Raw genomic sequence first — 27,616 nt, forward strand, 5'->3', positions numbered from 1 at the left:
ACCGGGATCCGGGATTACAGGGATTATATAGTTGATTGTCATAGTCTATTTCTATTGGGGGAATGGCTCTTTTTATTATGAATATTACCACAATGTTTTTTGAAAGCGATAATGTCAATCCATGAGAAGAGCGCCAATCTCTCAAATAAAAAGAGCTGTTTGAGACTGTTCGAAGCAACCTTGGCCGAGTGTGAAGAAGTGCACAAGGCTACATGGCTAGATCGTCTGCATATTGTAAGAAATTGCAGAACAGGATGACAGACACCTCACGTTCGCGAACGTAAAGGCTGTAAAGTAAAGGGCTTAGCATCGATCCCTGAGACCTTTCCTAAGTCGCGGAGGAGAATGGGAGTCACTGTGTCGAACCTCTATAACTATTTCCACCAGGAAGTTCATATAAAATGAGTCAATTTCTCAGATAAACTCAGCTGAGTTTATAATATACCGAAGAAAGGTCGAAAACACCCCAACAAGAAACGCATTCTTTGCCAGAGCAAATAAATATGCTATCCATAGTGCCCATTCTTATGCGGAAGCCGTATTGGCTTCTGGCCACTAACTTTTTGAATTCTACAAATCATTCCAACCGTTTCTTTATACTATGTTCCTTTATTTTTAATAAACGACAATGCAATGGGGCGATAAGTTGACGGCAAAAGGGGATCTTTTCTTGAGTTTTTGGGAGTTGACACAGTAGTGTCTAGCTTCTAAAGCTCTTACTTTCATCATACGTAACTCAAAATACTTTAAAAACATTAGAACTTGATGAATAGAGTACATTTTTGTTTATTTGTCAGAAGCAATCTTGAGTACGCCTCTTAGAGTCAGAACTCCCTACTTGAAGTATGTTAACCACATCGAAAATATTCAAAGAAAATTCCTTGATGAAGTATTCCTCCAAATTCCTCGCCCCACCTTCACTCCCTTTGTTAATATTTTACGTAAAAATATTAAACAAAATAATATTATGATATTACTAACACAATAGTTTTATATTGTCTGTGTTTTTCCATTTTAATTTATCAACAATTATACTTGTTTCAGGTTTAATAAGAAAATAAATCTGTTAAATCTTGGCACCATTCATTACCTACCGTAAACACTTGTAAATTCGTTAACACCGATCAAATACATACTCCAAGCTTGGTGGTCTACAAAAGAATTGTGGTGCCCCTTCCACAGAAGCCGCAATAGGAAGAATAGATAGATAGGAGATACTTAGATAGATAGCTCAGATCTGTGGTGCTTTGAACTGTCAGATCGTTGTCACTTTTTGCCTTTTGTTGTTTGATTGTTCTAAACTTCTACGATTTGAGAACGTTTTTAGAAAGGGCCTCTGTTTAAAACTTGTTTGATTTTATTGTTGTGGTACTAAATTGATTTGTTGTTAATAATGAGAAGGCTACCCAATTATCCAAATAATCGATAAAAGACATCTAGTTTTAATACTACTTACGACTCTGAATAATAAGTGTACAAGTTAAATTAATAAAAATGTATTTGTATTCTAAATGCGTTCGAGACAATACATTTATGTCCAGATATTCAGCTTTCAATCCTTATCGCCTTTTTCAAAGAGAATATGGATTTAGCCATCCTGTGGGTGCTGGTGATGCAATTTCTCGTAGTCTTTACCGTGGCATGAGACCAATAGGATCATGGGAATGTGATGAGTCAAATTCTCCGCCAACTGGTGGTATTTTCAACCTTGAATTTTCGCCAGAAGGGTAAGTGCTAAGTTTAATGTTGGGCCTGAGATGTTTTATAACTAATTAAAGTTTTGATGCTGTTGTTTTTTTTGAGTTAAACAAGAGTTGGATAAGAAAAAATAATTGGTATACTGTAAGATAAATTGTTGTTTATATATATAAGCTGTGAGAGTTGGTAGAAAATCGAGCTGATTCAAAGATTCACAAAATATAGATACAAAAATAAATGTAACTTAGTAGCTCTGGTAGATAGGCTTGATAATATTTGTATGTATTTAACCTGTTGATTTCAGCTCATTGTTAGTATCTGCTTGTGAGAAGAAATCCATACATATATTTGATCCTCTTACTCATCAAAGAGTGCAATCAGTGACTGGAGCACATGCGGACTGTGTCAACTGTGTTAAGTTAGTATGTTTGAATATTATTTAGATTATTCTTACTTTTGTTTAATAGTCAGTTATATTAACCTTTTCACATTGGCGCTCTCTGCCGGAAAATGTTCGCCTTCGTTCGGCATGTGTTTGGCTCTCGTGCAGCGTTCACCCAGTGCGTATTATTTTACGTGTAGTAATAAAATGCTTATAACTAGGGTGATTTGAGTCACTGTCACTGAAAGCTTTTAAAATAAGCTATAAGACCATGTATAAATGATTCATATTGTGTTTTTATTTTATTTCACACAGACTTTTCATTCGACAATATGTGTAAAAATAGGTATATTTTAGAATAAATTATTACATACTTTCAATGATAATTACTTATTTTATTTACTAACTTTTATGTTTTTGTAATAAACATTATATGTTCTTTATAAAATAAAACAAAATCTCCACAAAGAACAATCTTCGTGCAGTCTTGATAACGACCGCTAGCTGAGCCGCGCCGCCCGGGAAATAGTGAACACAAAAATTTTATGTTCGTAAAGCTATGACGTCGAATATTGGTGGCCTTGAATTGTAAAGGATCAAAAAGTGTATCGGACTTCACTCATTCATAATTGCCTAGGAAAATAAACCATCTTGTACACATTATAAGGGTGACAACTGGGTGAGGTAAAAGAATGCCTTGCGGCACTGCCGAACTCTGTGTGTTTGTTTCAAGTGCCAAGTGCACCGTCCGATGTGGAAAGGTTAATAGTAAGTTATATTAATCTTGTCCATTTGTATCTAGTATATCTATACATATACTTAAATAATATTTCTTAGGTGTTTTTTCTTAGATCACCATAACTTCTATAATTCTTTGTTAAATTTATTGATTCAAACACCATTTCTAGCTTAAGAATAATTGATTGTTTTTTTTATTTATTTAGGTAGTGCAATAGACGAGTTTCAAATTTATAGATTTACCAATAAAATATGTAATATGTATGAATTGTGTATAGTTGGCAGTTAAATAAACTATTTTTTTTTATTAATTCATGAGTATGCACATATTGAAGATTTAGGACACTATCTATTATTGATATGTTAAGTTCTTTCAGTCACACTGAAATTTACTACGAAATGATGAATGTGATTACATGATTCCCTGTACTGAATAAATTTCTTATATATATATAATTCTCAGTATATAATTCTTATATACTGTCACTGTTTTGTAGATACAAATCACATTTATCATAATTATATAATTACCAATAAGACCTACAGCTTTACAAGTTTTATTTAAATGACAGAACAGGGCTTAGTGAATCTGTTTAACATTTATCTTACTTTTTTTTTTTTTTTTTTTTTTTTTTTTTTTATGGAATAGGAGGACAAACGAGCGTACGGGTCACCTGTTGTTAAGTGATCACCGCCGCCCACAATCTCTTGCAACACCGGAGGAATCACAGGAGCGTTGCCGGCCTTTAAGGAAGGTGTACGCGCTTTTTTTGAAGGTACCCATGTCGTATCGTCCCTGAAACACCGCACAAGGAAGCTCATTCCACAGCTTTGTAGTACGTGGAAGAAAGCTCCTTGAAGAAGCTCTTCGGAACACTCCCCGTGATAAATGCGGTAGAAGACACACAATGAAGTGACGTCTCTACGCAACGCCAAGTGATCCAGCCGTTCACAGAGCACTGGGTCCCCGACAATTCAAACTGCTCTGCGTTGCACGCGGTCAAATGGATCGAGCTGATACTGGGGTGCGCCAGACCAGAGATGACAGCAATACTCCATGTGTGGCCGGACCTGCGCTTTGTAGAGCGCTAGTATGTGGGCCGGCTTGAAGTATTGCCGTGCTCTATTAATGACGCCCAGTTTCTTTGAAGCCAATTTGGCTTTTTTACATGCATGGTTGTTTTCATTTTACATTTATAAGTACTCAGACCTCTCCAAATGGGTGTACAATTACGTTTAATATTTTCAGATTTCTGGACGCTAGAATGTTTGCTACTTGTTCAGATGACACTACAATTGCAATTTGGGATATCCGACATTTGAAGAAAAAAATCCGCTCATTGCATGGACATTCAAATTGGGTCAAAAACATAGAGTTTTCTGTGAAAGATAAATTATTAGTAACCTCAGGCTTAGATGGTAGTATTTACACATGGGATATCAATTCATATACCGAGTCTAATTTGATTTACCAAAGAGTGTTTCATGCGTCTGGTTTGATGAGGTGCAGGCTGTCTCCAGGTGCAAAACAGATGGTGATGTGCACTACCGGTGGACTCTTAATTATTATACATGACTTAAACCTCTCGACATTGAACCGTGACTTGCATGGGTTTAAGGTAATTTATTTGGTTATATTATTACAATCATCCTGATCGGGCTGCCCAGCTCTATTTTTCTTCTATTGCTCTCCACATTTGCCATATATCCAAAACCCATATCCAAATCTATTAAAGTACAATTGTTCTTCTGGTTGTTAGCCAGCATTTTTTCGTAAATGATCTTAATGGAAAGGTGTATGTTTTAAAAAGTTCCTATTGGTGACACTCACATCTTTTACATTTAATACTTTAGCAAACATTTTGTTACACATTTAGGAGACTAATATTGTCATAGTTTCTGCAGTTTTACAGCAAAATTTTCTTTGGTAAAGAGGACCTATAACTGCATTCCACCAATGAATTACGGCCGTTCCCAATATTCAGTCTATCTCCGGTTGTGACCTACTTGAGAGAAAAAACGAAACTATCGTTGACTTTTCTGTCCCAATAAACATATCGACGGAAACTCACGTTATCTGGACACGCTGACTGTCAATGGGAAGACGTAAAGCTTACCAGCGATAGAAGTTTGTATGGAAATTGCAATTCACGCGTCCCAATATTAGGCAATAAGATTGACTTATCGGGTATATTGGGACAGCTAATTACTGACAGTAGAAGATAGTAACTTATCTCTATCTGTAGATAGTATATTGGGAACGGCCGTTAGAGTTTTGTCTCCTACACAATCTTATAAGTGCAGTGAACTAGATATGAATTATCTTCCAGCTGTCAACCACAACCATGCTACTTTTTGGTGCACTCATTATTTTTCAAATGTTTTTCTCACATCTTGAAATATTTCGAGCGAATCCATTTCGGAGCATTATTGGTATTTTTGTTCGGCGGTGATGAAATGCGTTGAAAAATGTGCCCTTAGCGTTAGATTATTGATACATCTAGATAGACTATGACAGCTGTGAAAATGTCGAAAAAAAAATTTAGAACTAACCTCTATTTTGAACAATTCACGTAGCTTGTCACGCACACTAAACTATTATTCCTGGCCTGTTTTTATCGGTTGTCTAACAGCCAGAGAGTATCTTAGACGTATAAATTATTAAAGCGTTAAACCATTTATACTTCTAAAAAAAATTTTACAAAAAAACAATCTACTTCAAAAACACTATTTCAAAACAATAGATATAATATGCACTAAATAGTATGAAAATAATTGTGTATTTGTATACAATCTAATTCAAGTTACGATAATTGTCATTTTTGGAATCGGTGTCCTTCCGCCGCGTCCCTCGCTCTCTCGTCTCTCGCCTCCTCACAACTCAAGCACATCTCACCTATAACGTAATGTATGTAGTTACAAACCTATCTTGGATGACACACACTCCTACTTTTTTGAAGTCGGAACTATTATTTTTCTATTAATATCTATAAATTCATGAAACTTACATTATGAGTTAAAAATTACCAGTAACTTACCATTAATAGGTGAGTGTAGAGTATGCAATAGAAACTAATTTTGTTACATTAAAATATAATAATTTTTCAGCCCAATTTATATAGACTGATGCAAATGAGCCAGCAACTTATACCAATAGCTGCGATGTATGACCACCTGTTTGAACCCAATCGAAAGGAAAACCGACTAGAGTTTGTGTCTGACTTCCCTTATGGTAATGACGCAAAGGTGATCAGCGCTCTTCAGGTAAGCTATAAGTTTATGTTTACATGTGTTCGTAACAATCAAAACCCACAACACTATGTTTGACTGTCCCCGGTTTGATTCCGTTGATGGAAATGTTTATATGATGAATATTAATATAATTAATTATTATTATAACAGTGGGAGGCTCCTTTGCACAGGATTCCGGCTAGATTATGGGTACCACAACTGCACCTATTTCTGCCGTGAAGCAGTATTGTGTTTCGGTCTGAAGGGCGCCGTAGCAAGTGAAATTACTGGGCAAATGAGACTTAACTTATGAGTTGTAACGCCGCTCAGAATTTTTATGTTTTTCAAGAATCCTGAGCGGCACTGCATTGTAATGGGCAGGCGTATCAATTATCAACAGCTGAACGTCCTGCTCGTCTTGTCCCTTACTGCCATAAAAAAATGCTTTTAAGTCGTGGATGGTTATTTATGCATATATTATTACCCCCTTATTCATAATAGTCTGCTAACTTAAAGCATTGCTAATTCACACTCTGTCTTCTTCTATTGACCTAAGTCAGAATGAGAAAAAACACTCCTTAACTGCTGTTTAAAGTTAGCGGACCATTATGAATAAGGGGGTTAATGATTAAGAATATTGAATTCTTATTTAAAAACAGTAGATAGACAATTATGGTTGATAAAAGTTAATCATGAAATAAGTACCTTGTGGAACATTTGGGTGCTGATATCTCTATTAATAATAATAACCAAACTCCGTTACATATTGTAAGATCACACTTATAGGACAGTCAAAAGTTTTCTTATTTTGGTAATTATAATATTGTAATATTGACAGACTTATTACACAAATTATCTTGCCCCAAATTAAACATATATAGCCTGTGTTTTATGGGTTGCAAGATAACGATATATTTAATACAATATACTTACTTAAACATACACAAAATACATATAAACACACATAAATACATTTAAACATCCATGACTCAGAAACAAACATCCATATTCATCATAATATAAATGCTTGCACCTACCGGGATTTGAACCCGGGACATCTAGCTTAGTAGGTAGGATCACTAACCACTCGGCTATACAGGTTGTCAAATTAATAAATAATTGTAAATATTATGTCAAGAAATGAGTGTAGGGTAAATTTTTTTATCTACACCCATGCTTTAAATCCTCTATTAAAGATTCTGAAACAGTTAGCTTATTGCCAAGATTAAAACACCCAATGTTCTAATAACCATTACATCATCCAAACGAGTGTTGTAATGTTGTACTGAATTTCATAACAACACTCCTATGTTTTTTTTTTGATCTCTTCATGCGCAAAGGGTTTCAACAGACAGCCACATTCTTATTGCTCGATGCGTGGTATCTATATGAATTTCAAAAAAAGAACATTTTCGTTTACGCGCGTTCCTCACTACCAGAACGTCGTGCGCCGTAAAAAAAAGTAGGTTATTCGAATCCCCGCCATTTTTCTTCGATATTTTTATTGTTTTGTTTACAAAAAATGAGCGATTCATTTTAAACGCTGAATATTCGAGTGAATTTTAATTATTGCACTATACAAAATGTAAATTACTACTAAAATAAATATATGTTTCATTAATACACTTAGTTTATTTGTATATAATCAGTTATGCAAGGTATTAGGTTACTACTAGGACTGGTGTTTTAATGTTAGCAGTAAGCTAACTGTTCCAGAATCTTTTAGACTTTAATACCCCTTATTACACAACAGTTGCATAAATAACTATGTATTAATTCGTAATGATGAGCGTCAATTCGTCAATGGACGTGTTAATATTATTAATTTATAACACATCTCATTTGAATGAACACTTCGATCCTAAGATTTTATAACTTAGTCAATTGAATGTTAAGTTATATGATAAGATATACTACTGTAACGAAATATAGTTATAGCATTTGAGACGGAACCAAATTTAACTTCAATTAACTAAAGCTAGGACAAATTATGGTACAAAAACTATACAGGGGATTGCTACTATATAATGACTTGCCGAAAGATATATTTGAGGAATAATCTTATCCAAAATTTGAAGCTAAATTAAAAAAGCACTGTCAAACACAATAGGTAGTTTGTTCCCTTAGAACATAGGTTCTCAACGTGGGCGATAACGCCCCCTTGTGGGCGTTTGAGACTTTCGGGGGGGCAGTAGAAGACTCAGAGAAAATTAGGGGGCATTGAGATGGCGAAGATGGGGCGTGGGTAGATTAAAAAATATAGTCTAAAAAGGCAAAAAAATACACGAAAATACTCTAGAAAAAAACATATCCTCAAAGTGGGCGGTGAGCAAAATAAGGTTCAGAAACTATGCCGTAGAACATAGTGTGTTTTAAATTTATTATTGTTTAAAGTCACTTTATATCTGTTTTCTTTTATATTTATTTAGAATTATTGTTCTCATGTAAGTGAACTTATTGTTCTTTTTGAGAAATAAACTATTTAAACCCAAACCTAATTTTCAAGTATATACCTACATTAAATTTAACTAATTATTTATTGTATTACAGATTCACCCTCAAGGTTGGTGTGCGTTGAGCAGAAATATTAGCCATGATGACCGGTCAGAAGTAAGTTTTATATAAGGCAAATACCTACTAAGTAGGTAGGTGTTTCCAGTACTTATTAAATGGTTAGGAGATAATGTAGTAATCTGTAATTGGCATTTTTTTTTTATGGAATAGGAGGACAAACGAGCGTACGGGTCACCTGTTGTTAAGTGATCACCGCCGCCCACAATCTCTTGCAACACCAGAGGAATCACAGGAGCGTTGCCGGCCTTTAAGGAAGGTGTACGCGCTTTTTTTGAAGGTACCCAAGTCGTATCGTCCCGGAAACACCGCACAAGGAAGCTCATTCCACAGCTTTGTAGTACGTGGTAGAAAGCTCCTTGAAAACCGCACTGTGGAGGACCGCCACACATCCAGATGGTGTGGATGATATCCTAACTTATGGCGTGTCGTGCGTCGGTGGAATTCGGCGACAGGAATCAAGTAAAACAGCTCTTCGGAACACTCCCCGTGATAAATGCGGTAGAAGACACACATTGAAGCGACGTCTCTACGCAACGGCAAGTCCAAGGCCAGCCGTTCACAGAGCCCTGGGTCCCCAACAATTCGAGCTGCTCTGCGTTGCACGTGGTCAAATGGATCGAGCTGATACTGGGGTGCGCCAGACCAGAGATGACAGCAATACTCCATGTGTGGCCGGACCTGCGCTTTGTAGAGCGCCAGTATGTGGGCCGGCTTGAAGTATTGCCGTGCTCTAATAATGACGCCCAGTTTCTTTGAAGCCAATTTGGCTTTGCCTTCCAGATGACCACGAAATTGGCAATCGCTCGAGATTTCGAGACCCAGTATTCCGATACTAGGCGAGGCTTTGAGGGAAGTGTTGTCGGAGAGCGGTGATACGACAAATGGGATTTTTTTAGTGGTAAACGCGCAAACTTGAGTCTTCTGGGGGTTAAATTGGACAAGGTTCAATTTTCCCCATTCCGCGACCTTCTCAAGAGAGGACTCGATAGAAGACACAAATAATAGTACTCAGGACTTGAGTCAAAAAGGTACTTAGATATTTGCTGACCGTTTTTCGAGTTCACTTGCTGATTAACTTAAAGTAATTTTAGAAGAATAAGAAGATGAAGATGTCCGTCATTATTTTTCGAAGTATTACAAGTTATTTTGGAATGTGAATTAAGTTTATCAATTCCGTTATGGTGTCTAATATTTATAAAATCTACACCATATTCACATTCAGAAAAACTCACACTTGAATTTTTACACACACACACTCACAAGAACATTTAGCTGTTATTACGTAATACTTGCATAAACACAGATGAAATTGCAATATTCGTAAGAACCGTAAAAATATATTGTTTTACGGAGCCTCTTGTAGCCAAATTAATTCTTTTACTAAACAATTATCTCCAAATTATTATTTTCTTTCTAATAATACTTTGTATACGAGTCTAGTAAAAGCAGGACGCAATCGGACAGGGAAAAGGGTGACACGCACGAATTAAAACTTTACGTATGATTATTTAAAACATATTTTGCAAAACAGAGTGTATGGGTTAACAAAAACAGGCTGTTTAGTTATTACTTAAAAACAGATGACTGTTCATGTTGTATTTATACGGCGTATAAACTTAGGGTATATTTTATTACATTTAGAGCTATAAATATTTTGCATAAAAATTACAGGATTCCTTCTTGTAATTTTATAACTAACCAACGATGCATCGGCGTGGCTTAAATAATTGCGTAAGTTTAAAATTAACTTCGACTGAACTCAATATCATTGTGTAGCTAATGACATTATATTATAAATTAAAATGAATAATCCTATGAAAGAATAACTATTGTATGATTGATGTTAATTTAAGTTTGCTTGGGTTGTATATCTTTTTTTAGTATAGTACAGTATATTATAATTGTTACAGAAATTAAAACGTGAACAGACTATGTATTCCACTATAAGTATGCATGCCTTATGGGTTAGGATAAGAGCACCTGTTAATTATAAGCCAACAACATCTTATTATTACCTTATCTTGCAAATAAAGATGATTTGATTTTATTTGAAAAAGTTTGCGTTATCACGGTATATGTTTCCCGCAGTGGTCCTGTATACACGACATCCAGCCTTTCCCAGAAACCGAAGACAAGAGCACCCGCGATACGTCGCCCCCACCACCGAAACACCGCCGCCTCGCGCCCCGCCGCCCCGCGGCCTCGCGACCCCAGCGACGCTTGCGCATGCGCATCCAGCCCCGCCCCATGGCTACCGTGCCGCCTGTTAAGTAAGTTCTTATTATATATGTAATAATGCTTATATCACTCAATATCCATAGGTTTGTTTATCTATTCAAACTTAAAAAAGATTTATTTTTGTAAGTCTAAAAATAACATTTATGAACGACAAAGATATACATTTTACTAACTAGTAATATGGGTCTGGTATATATTATGCTTACCTATACACATAAACGACGAATTCAAACATCTCACGAAGATTGTAACATGTCGAGAAGGGGTTGGGGAACGTTCGAACCTCGATTATCGATATCGATATAACATATACATCATCATATAAAATGTTTGTGAAGTTTTGAAACATGAGCATGGATCTCGCGCCCGCTACAGTCTAGCATAATTTATCTGAGCCCTAACGAGTGTTATACACGCTTGTAAAATCTAACGTATATGTCGTTACTTCTATGCTAAAATAATGATGATCGGGGATGATAATAGTGTCGGGGAACGACGCCCAGCTGAGGGGGCGGAGCCAGAGGCGGGGCCTAGCTCCAGCGCACGTACCGATAGTGCACTTCCTGCTACCAGGTTGCCGGTAAGTAATACTCGTTATTTCTGCTTTTCCATAAAATATAAATAGTCTTCCATTAGTCTAAATAAACAATTATTTATTCATTTAGGTCACGAATGACAGTTATAAAGCCAAATTATACCTATTTTACTACACTTCGGAAAAGTTGAGTTTCAATGAAATAATTGTTGACAATTTCAGTAAAACGAAAAATATTTACTATTGATCTTAATGGCTAGACTTAATATTAATTATTGATTAATCTTAATTTCAATCATTCTTAATTTACAAAATATTATGATTTTTTATTGTAATTCAACAATAAAAAATCATAGTATTAATAAACGTGAACCTGCTATTATATCGGAAAACTAAAGGTGCTAAAAGGAAAAATATATTGGGTAATATAAATGGTATAAATATATTGAGGGATGAATTGAAACCCAAGTTCATACTACTGTGCGATAGATAGAAAGAGTTATCCAAAGAACATTGAGAAAGAAATAAACATCTTAACTGTTGCTTCTCAATATATTCATTTTGTGTGGCGATGTATAAGAAGATCCCAGAAAATATTCAAAGCACTTGGAATGGAGCGACCGCCCATATTTCTATGAATAGAAAACAAAGCCCGCTGACTTTTCTCGTTCCTCTCAGGTCTGAGGCATAATTTTTCGAATTGGAGATAGATTTTGACTTTCAATATGTCTCACTATTATAATTATGCCACAGTTACTGTTGTTTTATTTTAAAAAAATAATTGAAATGCCACCGCTCGAAAAGACTCTTTATTTGTATCTTGGTATCGATTCTTATCAAAATATATTACTTCTTATTCAAGACTGCTTCACTACCTCTATAAATCTTTTTGAATTACTTAATTTGGACATTCCATTCGAAAGATATCAAAAGTTTAAACATGTAAATATTAGAAAATCGCGTGGTCCCCGCTCACCCTGCTTAGTTAGTTAACTAGGCAGCACCATAAGTGATATCACATCCTAATTACCCATTAACTTCTCGATATCGATAGAATCAGGCAACCCCAAGCGACGCCGGTTTAAACATAAAGAATAGACCAATAACAATAATCACTCCCCTCGCCATGTTTTTGGGAAACGTATACCGCCGCAAACCATGACATTTTAGCAAGCATGAGAAATCCGGACACGGTAGCACTCTTATTATCATAGTATACCCATTATTCCACCATCGCGGGAACCACTACAAATACCATTCTCCCACTTGGCTGCGTGTGAGTCGTTCACACAACAGACACTTCATTCCACAGTTGACATTTCTGATGGTAAGGATGATAATCAGAAATTCAGTATCAAAAAGATGTTTTGATTATTAACATTTATTAGTTTATGTATCAATATTTTTACCTTACCTACCTTAACCACTTGGCCAACCGTCCGAATAACGCATCTTTAAATCTTGATATGTTTGCTCAACTATTCAGTTGTGGCGCCATACAGGATTAACTTTACAATTGATGCCAAACTCAACCCCAAAGTGATATAAAAATTAAACCCCAACCTTATAAATTTTTGAATACAAATAAATATGATTGAAATAATTGATTATTTTTAAGGGGCTGGCGATAATTCAGAATGACGTGTGGGAGGCGTCGATTACCATCAAACAGCACAGAATGCTTCAAGAGATGTACAACAGGTAATGTATTACAGTAGAAGCTACTTACTTAAATATTAATTATTCCCGACATAAATTACTTCATATGGCGTGCGTTTAAATAAATATTAACCCCCTTATTCATAATGGTCCGCTAACTTTAAACAGCCGCTAAGGAGTGTTTTTTCTCATTCTGACTTACCTAAGTCAGATTGAGAAATATTGAGAGATTGATTATATTGACCTCAATAGAAGAAGACAGAGTGCAAATTAGCAATGCTTTAAGTTAGCATATACTATTATGAATAAGGGGGTAAATGACGTTTTAGTAAATTTAACCGAGAATTAAGTAATTAATTTCGTAACGCGCGAATTAGACGCCAATGATGGGGCGCGGAGAGGCACGAAACACGGACCTGACGGCGATTCCGATCAACTAAGGAATGAGTCGCGTACTCAGCGTGATCTTTCCACACTTATTATATCTATTGGGAAATTAGTTTAAAAATTAGTACCTAGTTTTATAACACAACTAGCGAACACCCCGGCTTTGCACGGACAGTAGAACAGAAGTGTCGAATCAGCCTGTTCCATAGAGCGGGTAGATTAATTTTAATGAAACTTAAATATAACATACATTAACCTAAAAGGCGACTATGAATTTAACAAAATAATTCACACTAAAAAGTTTGAAATAAAACAAAATATCCAGTAAGTAATAAAAATACTAAAAGCCTCACCAACAATATTAACAACTTCTCAACAATTACTATTGAACAAAACAACAAATACTGAAAAATAAAACACTCGTATATACTATTTTTGTTTAATTTTATAATTTTGCATTAGGATATAATATGTATAAAGATTAATTTGTTATATTATATTGAAAAATGTTATATGGCGCTAATGTAAATTGCTTTTGGACACAAGGAGATATCGTTAACCTGGTATTGCGGTGGAAATGATTCGCACGCGGTTAAATCACGCCCATTTTTTTTTTAAATTCGTCTTTTAGTTTGGGATTCGTATAATCAGAGGTCTTCCTATATAGGAATAGGATATCCTAGAGAAGGAAGAAGACAGAGAGGGAGGCCGAGTCGTAGATGGAGCGACGATTTAAAAGATGCCGCTGGTGTGACGTGGAGTAGATCATGTCATGACCGAGAACACTCGAAGAGCCTGGGGGAGGCCTATGCGAAAGCAAAACAAACTGTGCCGATGTTTACTGCAATCTAAATGTAAATCTACAATTATCTAAAGATTGTTATTAAAGGCTATTATTAATATACTCAGAGGCCACGTGGGACGAAACTTCAACATGCAGCGTATAATGGGCATCAACACGGGCATCACTCCGCCCGCGTCGCTGAGGCCTCGCTCCTCGAGGGTCCACTCTGCCCTGCGGGCGAGCTCCGACGAAGACATCCACCGAGCCGAAGTCTCCGATGTCGAAACACCATCTAGGCGGTTAGTCATATATCATAATATATATATATATATAAATATAAATTGAAAATGTTTCTTTGAGGCTTTTTTAATGATAATTAGGGACAAGACGATGTTCATTTTGATAGATAGATGGTATTTGATACGCTCTGCCCATTACAATGCACTGCCGCTCAGAATTCTTGAAAAACCCAAATATTTGTTCGGTTCTACAATTGCGCTCCTCACCTTAAAGTATAAGATGTTAAGTCTCCTTTGCCCAATACTAATTTTTACTAGCTATGGCGCCTTTCAGACTGAAACACAATAATGCTTACACATTATCTGACATCCCGTGCCTCCCAATGGTTGTATCTCCATATTACCTAATATTTTTATTTGAGGTGGAATTTTGGTAGATGGTTTTTTTTTTTTGATAGCATTGATCCATGCCACTTATTACACCGATAGTGACCAGTGTTTAAAATAATAAAGTAGATGAAAATGTATATATACAAAATATTGAAAAAGTACTTAGGTTAGGTGCTGTTTTAGCTGCCTAACTGGAGTTGTGAACAAATCTAAGTCTAATTACTAAGACAAGTCGTTGAAAGATCGACCCGTCCGCATAAGTAAATATAATTTCTTGTGTGCTAACTTCATAACAGCGTACTACACGGTGATCTCATGCCGTTGTCATATGGCAACGTGATCAAACAGGAAGTTAAGTCTATAATTACCTAGACCTGGATCCAGGAACATGCAGGATGATGTCCGCAGTGAGGCAAATGGAACATAAAAACCGTCTCGTCTCTTCAAATAAAAGAAGGAATTTTTGACAGCGTTTATTGTAGTCGGGAATAATTAAACCAAGGAAACATATTATGTTTGCTTCGCTTTTGTTTTGATTCGAAGATGACGCAGAAACCGTTTCTGTAACCTTTATGGATTTATTTAAACCAACTATAATTATCCCAAAATCGGTCTCTGCACCCTCGAGAACCTCGGACACGATATCCATATTGCTGAAAAACCAATTGTGTGTGGCAGCCATCTTGAATTTCAAAAATGATCACAGATATGTTTGAATCTAATACATATTATCATCATCATCATTTCAGTCATAAGTCGTCCAATGCTGGACAAAGGCCTCCCCCAAAGATCGCCATGACGATCGGTCCTGCGCTGCCCTCATCCAACCTATTCCAGCAATATTGACCAGATCGTCGGTCCATTTTGTGAGTGGCCTACCATCACGTCTTCCGGTACCTGGTCGCCGTTCGAGCACTTTACTGCCCCAACGGTCATCTATCTGTCGAGCTATGTGCCTTGCCCACTGCCACTTCAGATTGGCAACCATATACATACATATTTCTGCAATTCAAATGCTAAAGTTTGTTTCATCATTCCAGCAACACTTTGCCGTCGACACCGAGTCCGATGCTGAGAGACCGGGACGGCACCAGCTATTACGACGAAGATACTGACATGTACCACTATATACGACGGAACAAACAAAGGCTCATGTATTATACTGAGGAAGCAAATGAAGGCAACGGGTTTATCAAGGTATTTGTCGAATACTTCAATCGTCGATATTGTATTTTTTGTAGTTCTATATCCTGCACTTGGTTTGCAATGTCTCATTAATAGAGAATAAACATACATGTAGGGATTTCATCAATGGTAATACTAACGCCTGCCATTTTGGCGTGCTACGAAGCACACGTTCGTATGACGTCATAGTTCATGACAATCTCAAAACAAGCGGAGAGATGTCTTTATGAAATTTATAAGTCATCTTTTAGCCAGTTTAGTTCTAGAAGTTGGAGTGTCTGTTTGTAATATTGAAATAACCGTTTTTTACTACATAAATATGAATTATTTTGTTTGTATGTTTGTTCCGGCTAATGTCTGAAATGGCTGGCTGGCCTATTTTCACGGGAATTTTAAAAGGAGTAACTGAGGCTACATTTATTTTAGAAAAATAAAGTATTGTTATATTGTCTAAGAAACTCTAAAATTACTTTATAAGGCAAAACAACGCTAGGTCAGCTAGTTGTCATAATAAATTTGTTTGCTTTTGAATCTAAAGTTAAAAAGTAATGAAATACCCGCATTTAAGGATTACTTAAATGCGGGTAGCGCTCATTGTGATTCCTCTGATGTTGCAGGAGAATGTGGGGGGTGGTGATCACTTAACACCAGGTGACTCATACGCTTGTTTGGCCTCCTCTTCGATACAAAAAATGTCGTTGCAAAAATTACATAGGAAGTGTTGAGCAATTTGGGTAGCTGATTCACACTACCTACCTTTTTGTTATAGACACTGCTTAAAAATATGGTCTATAAGAAAAGTTTCTAAAAGTTGAGATTCATTTACACTCTGCATTTTATTGAATAAAATACTAAAACGATCTCCGAAAGAATTACTTGGTTCATCTGATTGTATTCGAGGTTCAAAGTTGTTTTTTTTTTCAATCCACATTTGTTCTTTAAATTCTTCATGCTCTTTTTTTGCTTAGCAACAACTTACTGTCTATGTTGGCATGTTAATGCTTACTGAAAGTTTATTAAGAAATATTTGACTAATTGAAAGTAATGTCACTTCAAAGATGATGATTTATGGTTGAAAGATGTATGGTTGTTTCAGGAGCTGTGCTTCTCAGCGGACGGGCGGGTCGTGTGCTCTCCGTACGGCGGCGGCGTCAGACTGCTGGCTGTCAATGACTCCTGCAGTGAGATGTCACACTCCGTACGGGGCCAGCCTGGGCCCGCGGAGTTGGTGGTGCTCGGAGAATGCGTCGGCCTTCACCAGGACCTAGTTGTCAGCACCAAATTCAGCCCGCGGCATCACCTGCTCGTCACCGGCTGCCTCGATGGCAAGATTGTATGGTACGAGCCGTTCGCTGGAGAAGGTCAAATCTAGATTGATGTATTATTACACGTTGTGTCCATTAAGTTTAAGTTTTATGTCCTCCCAACTTCGCCTATAAAATGAGACAATTAAGTATGTAAATTAACATAGCATGAAGCTTATCACTTACGGGATAAGCTTCATGCTATGTTCCCTCACACACACACACACACACACACACACACACACACACACACACACTCACACACTCGTCAACACACTCTAGGGATATACAGCGTGTCGCTAAAATGGTAACATTAAACACATCAGTAGTACTACTTGACCGTAATCATAAAAAAACATTTCACCTAAATAAATCAATTTTTATAATACCATTTCGGAACATCCTGTAAGAAATCTAGTAGCCGCGCGCTAGCGTAAGTACTGACACCTACTTCGTGCAGTCTTATGCGACCAAGTAATTAAAATTTAAATTTCGTTTCCTAAATATATTTTTTTTTGAAAATATCAATAATTTAATATGATTTTAGATTTTTTTTTTACGATTAAGGTTAGCGCTTCACGTGTGTTCATTTAATGTCGCCATTATAGTGCCATGCTGTATTATATGGAAATGAAGAAGTTTTTATCACTTAACAGTTGGCGATTAATCTCCTGGACACTTGAATCTAGTTCTGTTGCTGTGATATAAAATTACTTTTGGCAGTTACTTGGAGAAAACGATCCCGTTTTGCAGATATAACATGATATCTAGCCGTGTTCCATTCTGCCACATTACAGTATTTTATAAAGTCGTGATTAACTTTAGTATAACATAACCCTAGAATTTGTTGATGTTTGTATGATACATTTATATACTAACCTAATTTTAAAACATTTTAATCACTCGTGAAATACTTGTATGGAGAAGGGATATATATTTATGACAAATAGTTTTTGTCTCTCATGTTTTATCGGAATGGTTTAATTTTACAATCAAAGTATCAGTATAGCTTGTACACATTTAAGATCTTAAGTCTTTTTTATAACTGTGAAGGGTCGGTCAGCAATAATTGTACTAAATTTTAGAGGTTCTAAAACATGGATGTGGTTTATATTTTTGCCAATTGGTATATCCCAATATCATACTTGTATAAAATAATTTTGGAGTTTAAAAGAGAATTGGTATAGGAATTTGTTGACTAATAATAAATTGACAGAGTTTTTGCAATAGTGGACTGATCTATTTGTAAATATTTCTATTTGCATAAATACAATAGATCTCGATATAAAGTAATGTATTTAATATTAATTACGTGATAAAAAAAAAGAATTACGAAAAAAATAAAAGTATCGTAAATAACTTTATTTTTAAAAATGACTAGACGATAATGAAAGGGATATGAGTTTAATAAAAATATCAAGTAGGATTATATTAATACAAGAATAATTTGTAAGAATATCATCTTTTTAATAGACTATTCTTTGTACTTAAATGACGTGTTCTTTTAAATTTCGGACAGCGCTTAAGTTAATAATGACTACAGACGACAGCCTGTTAAAATAATGTAGGTGTATGTAACAAATTGTACTAGAGGTAGCCATGATGGCCATGTAGTCGGGTTTTTTTTTATTTTTGTGTATCATTTTACAAATAGCACAGCTATATATAATAGAAATAGTACAGCTTTATGCAAGTAGGTGCTATTGTACACTCATCGATATATGCAAGGCACGCCAGCGCTATAAGAGAACCAAGAGTGTTATTTCCGGGCGATTTTTACATCGATTTTAAACGCATTTATAAATCTATCTAGATCTATATATATAAAAATGAATTGCTGTTCGTTAGTCTCGCTTTAACTCGAGAACTGCTGGACCGATTTGGCAAATTTAGGTCTTGAATTATTTGTGGATGTCCAGAGAAGGTTTGAAAGGTGCATAAATAGGAAAATGCTGCTAAATTCAATAAAAACAACTAATTTGTTTTTCCTTTGATGTGTCCATACATAATTTCTATGAGAGAATTTATTGACGCACGGTTTGACAATTCTGCTGTGAAACAATTTCATTACGACAGCAGGGTGCATATTTTACGAAGTAATTTTTGATGTTATGATATATTATTGACAAATTCATATAAAAACATTATTTTATATGTTATATACAGAGCAACGTCTGTCGGGTCAGCTTGTACTATAATAAATAAGAGATTGTCACCTATGTATTGAATTATCATGATATGAACCATAAGGCCTAAGACTCGAAATCCGGTATGAATATTGCTTTCGCCGAGTAGAGGTCAGCTAAAAAACGGGTGTTACGATATTCCACCCGCGAGAGTTTTTTTATTATTATTATGGACAGAACAACATATTCTGTCTGGTCAGCTAGTATTTATAATATTAAACGGTTACAAAGTTTTTTCGTACTTATAACGCAACTTGCAAACTAAGATGGATATCACAAAACACTAAAAACAGCGTTAGTGTAAGAACGCGTGCCTCATATTATTAAACACTGTGTTAAAAAAAAACCTTTACGATAATTGACACGGATATGAAGTAGAATTCGGAGACACCACTAAAACTAAAATCAAAACCCTTAGATTAAAATATGCTTCAATAAAAAAAAACATTTTATATTAAATGTTTTCAAAAATCTAGAGAATGCCTGACTTATTTATTGTAATACAAAATTTTCGTTGTTTGTCACACGCACACCCTTCGCACCCTACATGAATGAAATGGGTGTGTTGGCGGGGAAAAAAAATGGCCGCAGGCAGAGGTCTCCCAACTTTTATAATTGCGGACGTTATAACTCTTTTGTCTCACTTTTTTTTATAATAAATATTTAATTGATACCAATATACGTCTTAAGATATAGTAGAGGTTTTTTAACCTTCTGTATAATGATCCCAAAAGCGATGTAATAAAAAAACATACCGAGTGATATGCAAGTGATGAAAGATTATAAAGCAAATGCATGGTCATCATAGCGAGCCGTTACTTTATTGGCAGAAGTTAAATTAGCTAGGCACTAAGTTTTAATATTACTGTTTTTAAGGTATTTTTTTTTTCTCGTTACAAGTTTGAAGTATATTAAAAAAATATAATAATAACCATTGTGTTCTTGGCTTAAAGGTGTTGTTACCAGGCCATGTAATCTTATTAAAAAAAAACATTGTTTTGTGAAATATACTGCCATTGCCATATGAAGAAAGGCAACTCATGATGTTTAGATTTTAAATTATAATAATTGATTGCTTTAAGTTCTTGAAAATCCATAACATATTAACGAATTTTATCATAAGAAAAGCTATTGTTAGTTCTTTATATTAATAAAAAAATATTGATTGAAATATTGCTGCTCTCTTTATTTAGACAAATCTGAACCTAAAATCATGTTGATACTAATTAATATTGGCCCCATTAGCTTCTTTACCAAATCAATTAAAACATTAATTTTAATTATTAAAATCTGCACTAATAGTAAGTATTTGATTTGGTAACAAGTGTTATATTGACAAATAAAAGAAAGAAATTTGCGCAACAGTATAATAAAATTACATGTATACTACAGTGATTCATAAAACTCTCATATAAAATAAATTTTTGTATATGCAATATTTTGATTTTTTTATTAACATGATCACACATGACCACCCTCTTTGAGCTTAGCAACGAGTGTATCAACATCGGGGACAACAGAGCCAGCCTGTCTCACTGGAGGGTCTTCAACACTGATCACTTTGATTCTTGGAGTGAGGTCCACACCCAGATCCTTGGCTGCAACTTTCTTCATGGGCTTCTTCTTTGCTTTCTAAAATGAATACTTCAGTTTCAAAACATGGTAAAAGTTCATGATTATTGTGCAAAATTATTAAGAAACTTATAATAATAGTATGGGCTTGAACGCTTCAATTTTATTGCTATCCATTGCAATAGTAACTGCAATATTGCTTAAACAATTTGAGGAAACACATTCGGTTTTCTACAAATTCTTAATTTATATTTGTTTTTAACAGAATGATGGACATTTGGGTGTGAGTTTAGATAATTTATATTATGTCTTGATAGAGCCTCCTGCTGCTAGACAACCGATGAAAATAAGCCAGGTTTATTTCTTTAGTGTGCGTGACAAGCTATGTCACAGCGGTCACAGTCTATCTATCTACATATTAATGATCTAAGGGTACGAGGTATTATTTTAGACTACAACATATTAATTCAAAGTTGTTACGATTATATTATAATTAAATATGACGAGGAAAGAACCTCTGTATTGTTTTTAAAAGGTGTGACGTCATTACTGTTGACATCACAATTGCTATCTTGCTGAAGATCACTCATTGGTTCTTCTAAAGAAAACTACATGAGTAGATATTTTATTACTTTCGTTTATTCAACGGGCAGCGTTACGACGTCCCAGAGAGGTCCGTACCGTACGACAGTCCGAGGACGACTGACTCAAGTGTCGACCGTGCGGCTGTATTTATAGGACCCGGCGCACGTGCTGATCCACGTGTTTTGAAATGCGGCCGTATTTATGAGGCTCGGTGCACGTGCACGTGTTTTCAATTCGTGTTGTAGTATTTGCGCCGATAAATATTTATGTTGAAATATATTATACCATAAAAGTATAATGACAAAGAAAAAATGTTTTATTTACCATAATATTTGGCAGTGTAGCGTATCGTGGTTCATTAAGTCTGAGGTCTGCGCTGAGCACTGCTGGAATCTTTGTCTTAATTGTTTCAAGACCTCCATCTATTTCACGAGTTATTGTCAAACCAGCATCTGTTTTCTCAACCTAAAATGCAATAAATTTCATTGTTAACAGCATTTAATGGGATATTTACTGTGATTAAGGAAAGGATTATTGAAGTGAAACTTAATTTAATTCCAAGATGGCCGCCGCGCAAAATTAACACAAAAAAAATTTGGTTTAGAGAACAAATTAGGATAATTAATATAAACGAGATTTAAAAATTTATTTTCCAAAGAAGTTTCACTTCCGACATGTGTACTTTGTACGCACGCCATTTTTATTTTGTAATAAATTAGTTATACCGTTATTAGTGACCAAACTAATGAAGGTTTAAAGTTTGTTTTGGTTGAACAATAACCATAATTCGTAAATCAAAGAATATAGTTCCTGAATTTAGTATAGATTATGTGCAATCCAATTTTGAATGAATATGTTTGTATTATAAGGTTTATAAAATTATTATTATGAGCACACAAGTATCATTGGGATTGGTCATTCTATAAAGTATAAACCATGAATTACAAGTGGTTGATTTGCACCCTTGGTGCATAAAACTGCAGGTTCCCAGGTAGCTATTTTATTGGAGTTTGAGAAATTTCAAATATTTAAAAGCCATATTTTTATCAACTTTATACATTGCGGATCACCCCATCACCACAGTAGTGACGTCTACTCAGTTGACTTGTCCCATTGCGAAGCTTGCACTATGTTGCAATGGGTTTCGCCACAGCCGAGCAAGAACGATCACGGTACAACTGTACATTCACAGATGCTTTAAATGAAATATTTCCGATTATGAAAGAAGGTAGTAAACCTACTAATTATCAGAATATTTTGTTTCATAGCAAGACGCGATAGCTGAGGTTTATTAAAAATGTACTTTATTTATTGAAAATTCTAAAAATCCAGCCGCAATCCTGAGTGGAGTACAAAAATCCTTCAAAATTCTTTAGTTTCCATACAATTATAGGTATATAATTTGTTTATTGTATATTTTATTTGTTAAGTAAAACTTCTTTAGGCGCGACTTGGGGGTAAATTAAAAAAAAAATCTGACGGAAGTAACGCTCAGTAAAAAAAGTCAATTGAAACAATTTTTTAAGCCGTTATAATTTTATGGTTTAAAAAAAGCATTTCCATATGCTCAGTAATAGTTTTTGAAAATCTCCAAGTGTATAATTTGCATATTTATTACTACTTTTGTAATAAATAATATATAAGTTATCAGAATTAGTCTGACATTTGCGACATTAGTTTATTTGTTTTTGGTTTCTTCATCCATTATTAGGATAGGCAAAGGTTGGAGCCCATACAGCCATATTCGTTAATATTCAATAACAACGTCATATTAATATGTGCTAATATAATATAACCTTCAATTTCTTAATATCAATTATTTTATTAAAGAGTGAATGTTTTAAAATGTGCGAATGGTATAAATCAAATTATAAATAGAATATAAAATGAAAATAATAATCAGTCAAATAAAATGGCGGAATCCCAGGAACATTTTACTCTTTCATCAATAATTAATAAGCATAAAAGAAAAAATGAAGAACCTGAGTCCTGATAATGACCTAACCTGTAAAAAGTTTAAGTGTTTTTTTTCTGATGAATAATAATATCAAAATATAAGAGTATATCATTATTTGTAAAATATATAAAATCTTACTTGATTAAATAATATTATTTATTATAAAGGCATTCTTATAATTTAGGTAGACAAAATGCCAACTTTGCTCAAAAGATGAAGTTATTACGTTAGCGTTTCCGAGAGCAAAAATAGCAATAAAATCTAACAAAGCTCCTCAGTGATACGTGAGTGCTTATTTGGTAACAATGCTTTATTTAATATAATATATTAATGTATCTGTTAATTATTATTAAGTTTTACTTCAATCGTAAAGATTACACACACACACACTTTTTTTTAATGTATATACTTATATGTATCTGTTAATTATTCCTAAAGTTAATTATTATTAAGATTTACTTCAATCGTAAAGATTACACACAGACACTTTTTTTTAAAGGTGTTAAGTGATCACCACCTCCCACATTCTCTTAAAACACCAGAGGAATCACAGCAGTGTTACCGGCCTATAAGGAAGGTGTATGCGCTTTGTTTTGGTACCCACTAATAACCTGTAGCATAAAATATATACTATTGTTTAAAATATTGTATTTTTTGATACCCATCTAATTACTTAATAATAAGTAAATAGTGTTCAATGTATAGTATTATGACTAATAATAGAGCTGTTGATAACATAACATTGGTATCTTAAACATTATTTACTATTCTCTAAGAGATAAGAGGTTATCAGTAATCTGACAAAATAAGTTTCTTGTTGATGGTGCAATATTCTACCAATTTTGTAAGATTGTCTGGTACTAGGGCCAAAATATACAGATAATACTATAGTTCAAGTTTTTAAATCATAAAAAATTCAAATCAAAGTTTTTTTAAATTAAGGATTAAACTTACTACATTACTACCTTTGTTTATTATAAACCATATAACTGTATCCTACTAGCTGCATGCTTGTTTTAATATTTAAAAAAACCATAGAACATAATATTATTGTTAGTAGAATGTTTGGAAGATAGATTGTTTACCTTTGACACAAATGTTCCTTGTGGCCAATCAAGTAATGCTGCAGTCATCTGTGCTGTTTGATTAGAATCATCATCAATGGCCTGAAATTAATGCATTATATCTTTATATAATTATTGTATGTTTGCTATCTCCAAACCTCTTGTCTTACCGGTAGTGCGGAAAAAACGCCTAGCACGTTTTTTTTATGGAATAGGAGGACAAACGAGTGTACGGGTCACCTGGTGTTAAGTGATCACCGCCGCCCACATTCTCCTGCAACACCAGAGGAATCACAAGAGTGTTGCCAGCCTTTAAGGAAGGTACGCGCTTTTTTTGAAAGTGCGCGGTTCTGTGTCCACCCCAGAATACGAAGGGCAGCCCGAGCGAGAATTTCTCTTTTCGGACCGCTCTCATATTGTGTTGGGGGGAGGCGGGGAGGGAATGATGGCCTCCGTTCCTCGACACTAACCTATGCGAAACATAGCGGCACTAGGCCGCTACTTCACGCCGATATTCTGTGCGAGTGTGCAAATTTTTGCAATCTTTTATGATATAGAGGGTGTTATTTGCGTATTCACTAAACTACTTAACTATGGAACGCGTCGGATTCGCCGCAGTCTACAGTCTTCAAGTTCACCAATTTCATGAGATCATTAAGTTAGCAAATCGGAGGTTAATGCAAATTAACCATTTAAACAGATATAATTCCCATAAGTAATTAGGTAACATATACCTATATATTTGCAATGCAAACAATTCAGTAACCCAATAGAGGTGAGTGGGAAGCTGCTTATTGGTCAGCACAACATAACATAATTGGTTAGGGAATAATCAAAACACACGATCAAATTAACACCAATAATAGTAATGGAAGTGTAATATGCTTTAAGAAAGTGCCATTTATGATTCAATGGATTTTAAGGTTGGTGGTTATTAAAAACACTTATTCTTGATAGTGTGTATGGATATCAGCTTGGATCAGTAGTTTTGGTAGATTTTGGTACCTAGGTTCTAAAGAGTAACAATTCAGAAAAGGTTTCTCAAACAAAAAACACCTGGATTTGTTACTGTATGAATTGAATATACTTATATATACTTATAATCCTAGACTTATGAAGATATATTGGAAGTAACAATTAAACTGCATTCACTATTCGAATTTTGTCTCTTTTTTGAATTTATGGAAAAATTTCTCAAACCTACTGAATTTCAGGCTTGTTACACTTCTGAACTGAGGTATTGATATGTTCAAATAGATTTGATTGTATATCTAATTAGGTAATGTTATGAACATAATACAATAATGATGTGACAGATTAAATTATAATGTTTCCACCAGTGACACAGATTATAAATTAAAGACAGTAAAATGAGTGTTATGATGTGACATATAATACCTGTTTTCCAACAATGACTAGATCAGCTTTTTCATCTTGTGAGAGTTTAGCTAGTATTTTAGCAATATGAATAGGCTGTAATGTTTCATATTCTTTTCCAGCTACTTCCACATGAATGGCTCGGTCTGCTCCCATTGCTAATGCTGTCCTTAAAGTTTCCTGGTGAAGTTAAGTGTGAAAGTACTTTGTATTTTTTGTAAATTAACTAAAATTACTATCATAATATTCTTTTACACTTTGTTATAATTCACAAGAAAGTGTACTCACATACCATATAATTAATAAGAAAAATTATAATAACATTAATTACTAAGAGAAACATAAAATAACATGTACTAGAATTTCATACTTATCAGTTGAGCAGTGAGATGTCAATGTATATCAAATGAACAAATACAATGACATTATAATATTAGTAAGGCTTTCTTCTACAATTTATCTGTATTTCGGTGAAAATTTAAAAATTATTGAAGAACTGTAGAATAGTTTTAAAAAGTACATCATAAGTCAAGAGAGATCACCTGAGCCTGTGCTGGTCCACATGATACAGCAATGACTTCACTTGCTAACTTCTTCTCTTTCATTCTCACAGCTTCTTCAACAGCAATTTCATCAAAGGGATTCATTGAGTGCTTTACTCCATCAGTTACAACTCCACTCTTATCTGGCTTAACTCTAACCTATTATTGGAGAGATATACGAAAAATAGATATTTTAATTCATATTACATTAATTAATGAAAAATATAATATCTAATAAAAGTTAATACATATCCAAGTAACCTTTGATCTTTAATAAAACTTACTTTGACAGCGTAATCAATAACTCTTTTAACACCGACTAAAACACGAGCCATGTTTTATATTTGTTGCTTAAATTTGTAAAAAGTCTATGAAAATTACAGTAAATAATTAATTTTAAATTGTAAGCCAAAAAGCCAAACGTAACAGGTAGCCAACTGTTCCCTGTTCGAAGTCCAAAATATGAATACAAGTGTCATGAATGTCAAATTGTCACTTGAGACTTGACGGTTGACAGCTGTCAACCACAGGTAATGCTGAGAGTACATTTATACAAAGTGACTTTCTAGTTCCAACACTTACGACTTACGAGAGCCTGATGCATAACTGCGTGTTTTGTGAGATATTTATGTGCACAAAGCCACTTTGGTTTTCTCGGACCAATACGACTTAGAGCGCTTTCGCGCTAAGTCCGATCCGTATCCGAGAAAATACAGGTCTGGAAATTTCGGACCGAATTCAGATAATGCTTACGCTCTAGTCCGATCTCTGATCCAATTCCAAGGAATTCAGGGGCTACTTTTTGGCATACGGCATTTCACGCGGAGCCACACCAGCGCATTCACGTCGTTGATCATGAATCCTTTCAATCTACGTCAACTTCTGGCAATGCTAGAGTACCGTACTAATAGTACGTACTGTAAAGTTGCGACTTCGGTGTTTTTTAAAAAAACACAATATTAAGACAAAAACTTTATTTTATTTTCACA

The 27,616-nt window shown here is 34.7% G+C and overlaps 2 protein-coding genes across 2 annotated transcripts; one reads left to right on the forward strand and one right to left on the reverse strand.

The window, feature by feature from the left end:
* Positions 1 to 1,299: 1,299 nt before the first annotated feature.
* Positions 1,300 to 17,493, forward strand: LOC126964865 (DDB1- and CUL4-associated factor 10). Its single transcript, XM_050808185.1, has 11 exons — positions 1,300 to 1,727; positions 2,003 to 2,116; positions 4,068 to 4,437; positions 5,927 to 6,082; positions 8,600 to 8,659; positions 10,712 to 10,893; positions 11,345 to 11,441; positions 13,015 to 13,097; positions 14,352 to 14,525; positions 15,896 to 16,052; positions 17,137 to 17,493. The coding sequence occupies exons 1-11, from the start codon at positions 1,495 to 1,497 to the stop codon at positions 17,410 to 17,412; spliced, it is 1,902 nt and encodes a 633-aa protein (XP_050664142.1). The 5' UTR covers positions 1,300 to 1,494; the 3' UTR covers positions 17,413 to 17,493.
* Positions 17,494 to 20,883: 3,390 nt separating this feature from the next.
* LOC126964877 (electron transfer flavoprotein subunit beta) lies at positions 20,884 to 27,089 on the reverse strand. The gene is made up of 6 exons (XM_050808195.1): positions 26,912 to 27,089; positions 26,628 to 26,786; positions 26,107 to 26,265; positions 24,730 to 24,810; positions 22,012 to 22,152; positions 20,884 to 21,162 (listed from the first exon to the last, which is right to left on the reverse strand). Exons 1-6 carry the CDS (start codon positions 26,960 to 26,962, stop codon positions 20,992 to 20,994), a joined length of 762 nt encoding a protein of 253 aa, XP_050664152.1. The 5' UTR covers positions 26,963 to 27,089; the 3' UTR covers positions 20,884 to 20,991.
* Between the last annotated feature and the right edge of the window lie 527 nt (positions 27,090 to 27,616).

The sequence above is a fragment of the Leptidea sinapis genome, chromosome 6 (assembly GCF_905404315.1).
Source record: "Leptidea sinapis chromosome 6, ilLepSina1.1, whole genome shotgun sequence".
NCBI lineage: Eukaryota > Metazoa > Arthropoda > Insecta > Lepidoptera > Pieridae > Leptidea > Leptidea sinapis.

What these genes read in the sequence shown, in the direction of transcription:
- LOC126964877 (XM_050808195.1), bottom strand. Translation starts at nt 26,962, where the DNA reads ATGGCTCGTGTTTTAGTCGGTGTTAAAAGAGTTATTGATTACGCTGTC. An exon ending in TAGTCATTGTTGGAAAACAG is followed by an intron (nt 24,811 to 26,106) that starts GTATTATATGTC and finishes CATTAATTTCAG; the next exon opens with GCCATTGATGATGATTCTAA. An exon ending in AAGGAACATTTGTGTCAAAG is followed by an intron (nt 22,153 to 24,729) that starts GTAAACAATCTA and finishes ATTGCATTTTAG; the next exon opens with GTTGAGAAAACAGATGCTGG.
- LOC126964865 (XM_050808185.1), top strand. Translation starts at nt 1,495, where the DNA reads ATGTATTTGTATTCTAAATGCGTTCGAGACAATACATTTATGTCCAGA. An exon ending in GACTGTGTCAACTGTGTTAA is followed by an intron (nt 2,117 to 4,067) that starts GTTAGTATGTTT and finishes TAATATTTTCAG; the next exon opens with ATTTCTGGACGCTAGAATGT. An exon ending in AGGTGATCAGCGCTCTTCAG is followed by an intron (nt 6,083 to 8,599) that starts GTAAGCTATAAG and finishes ATTGTATTACAG; the next exon opens with ATTCACCCTCAAGGTTGGTG.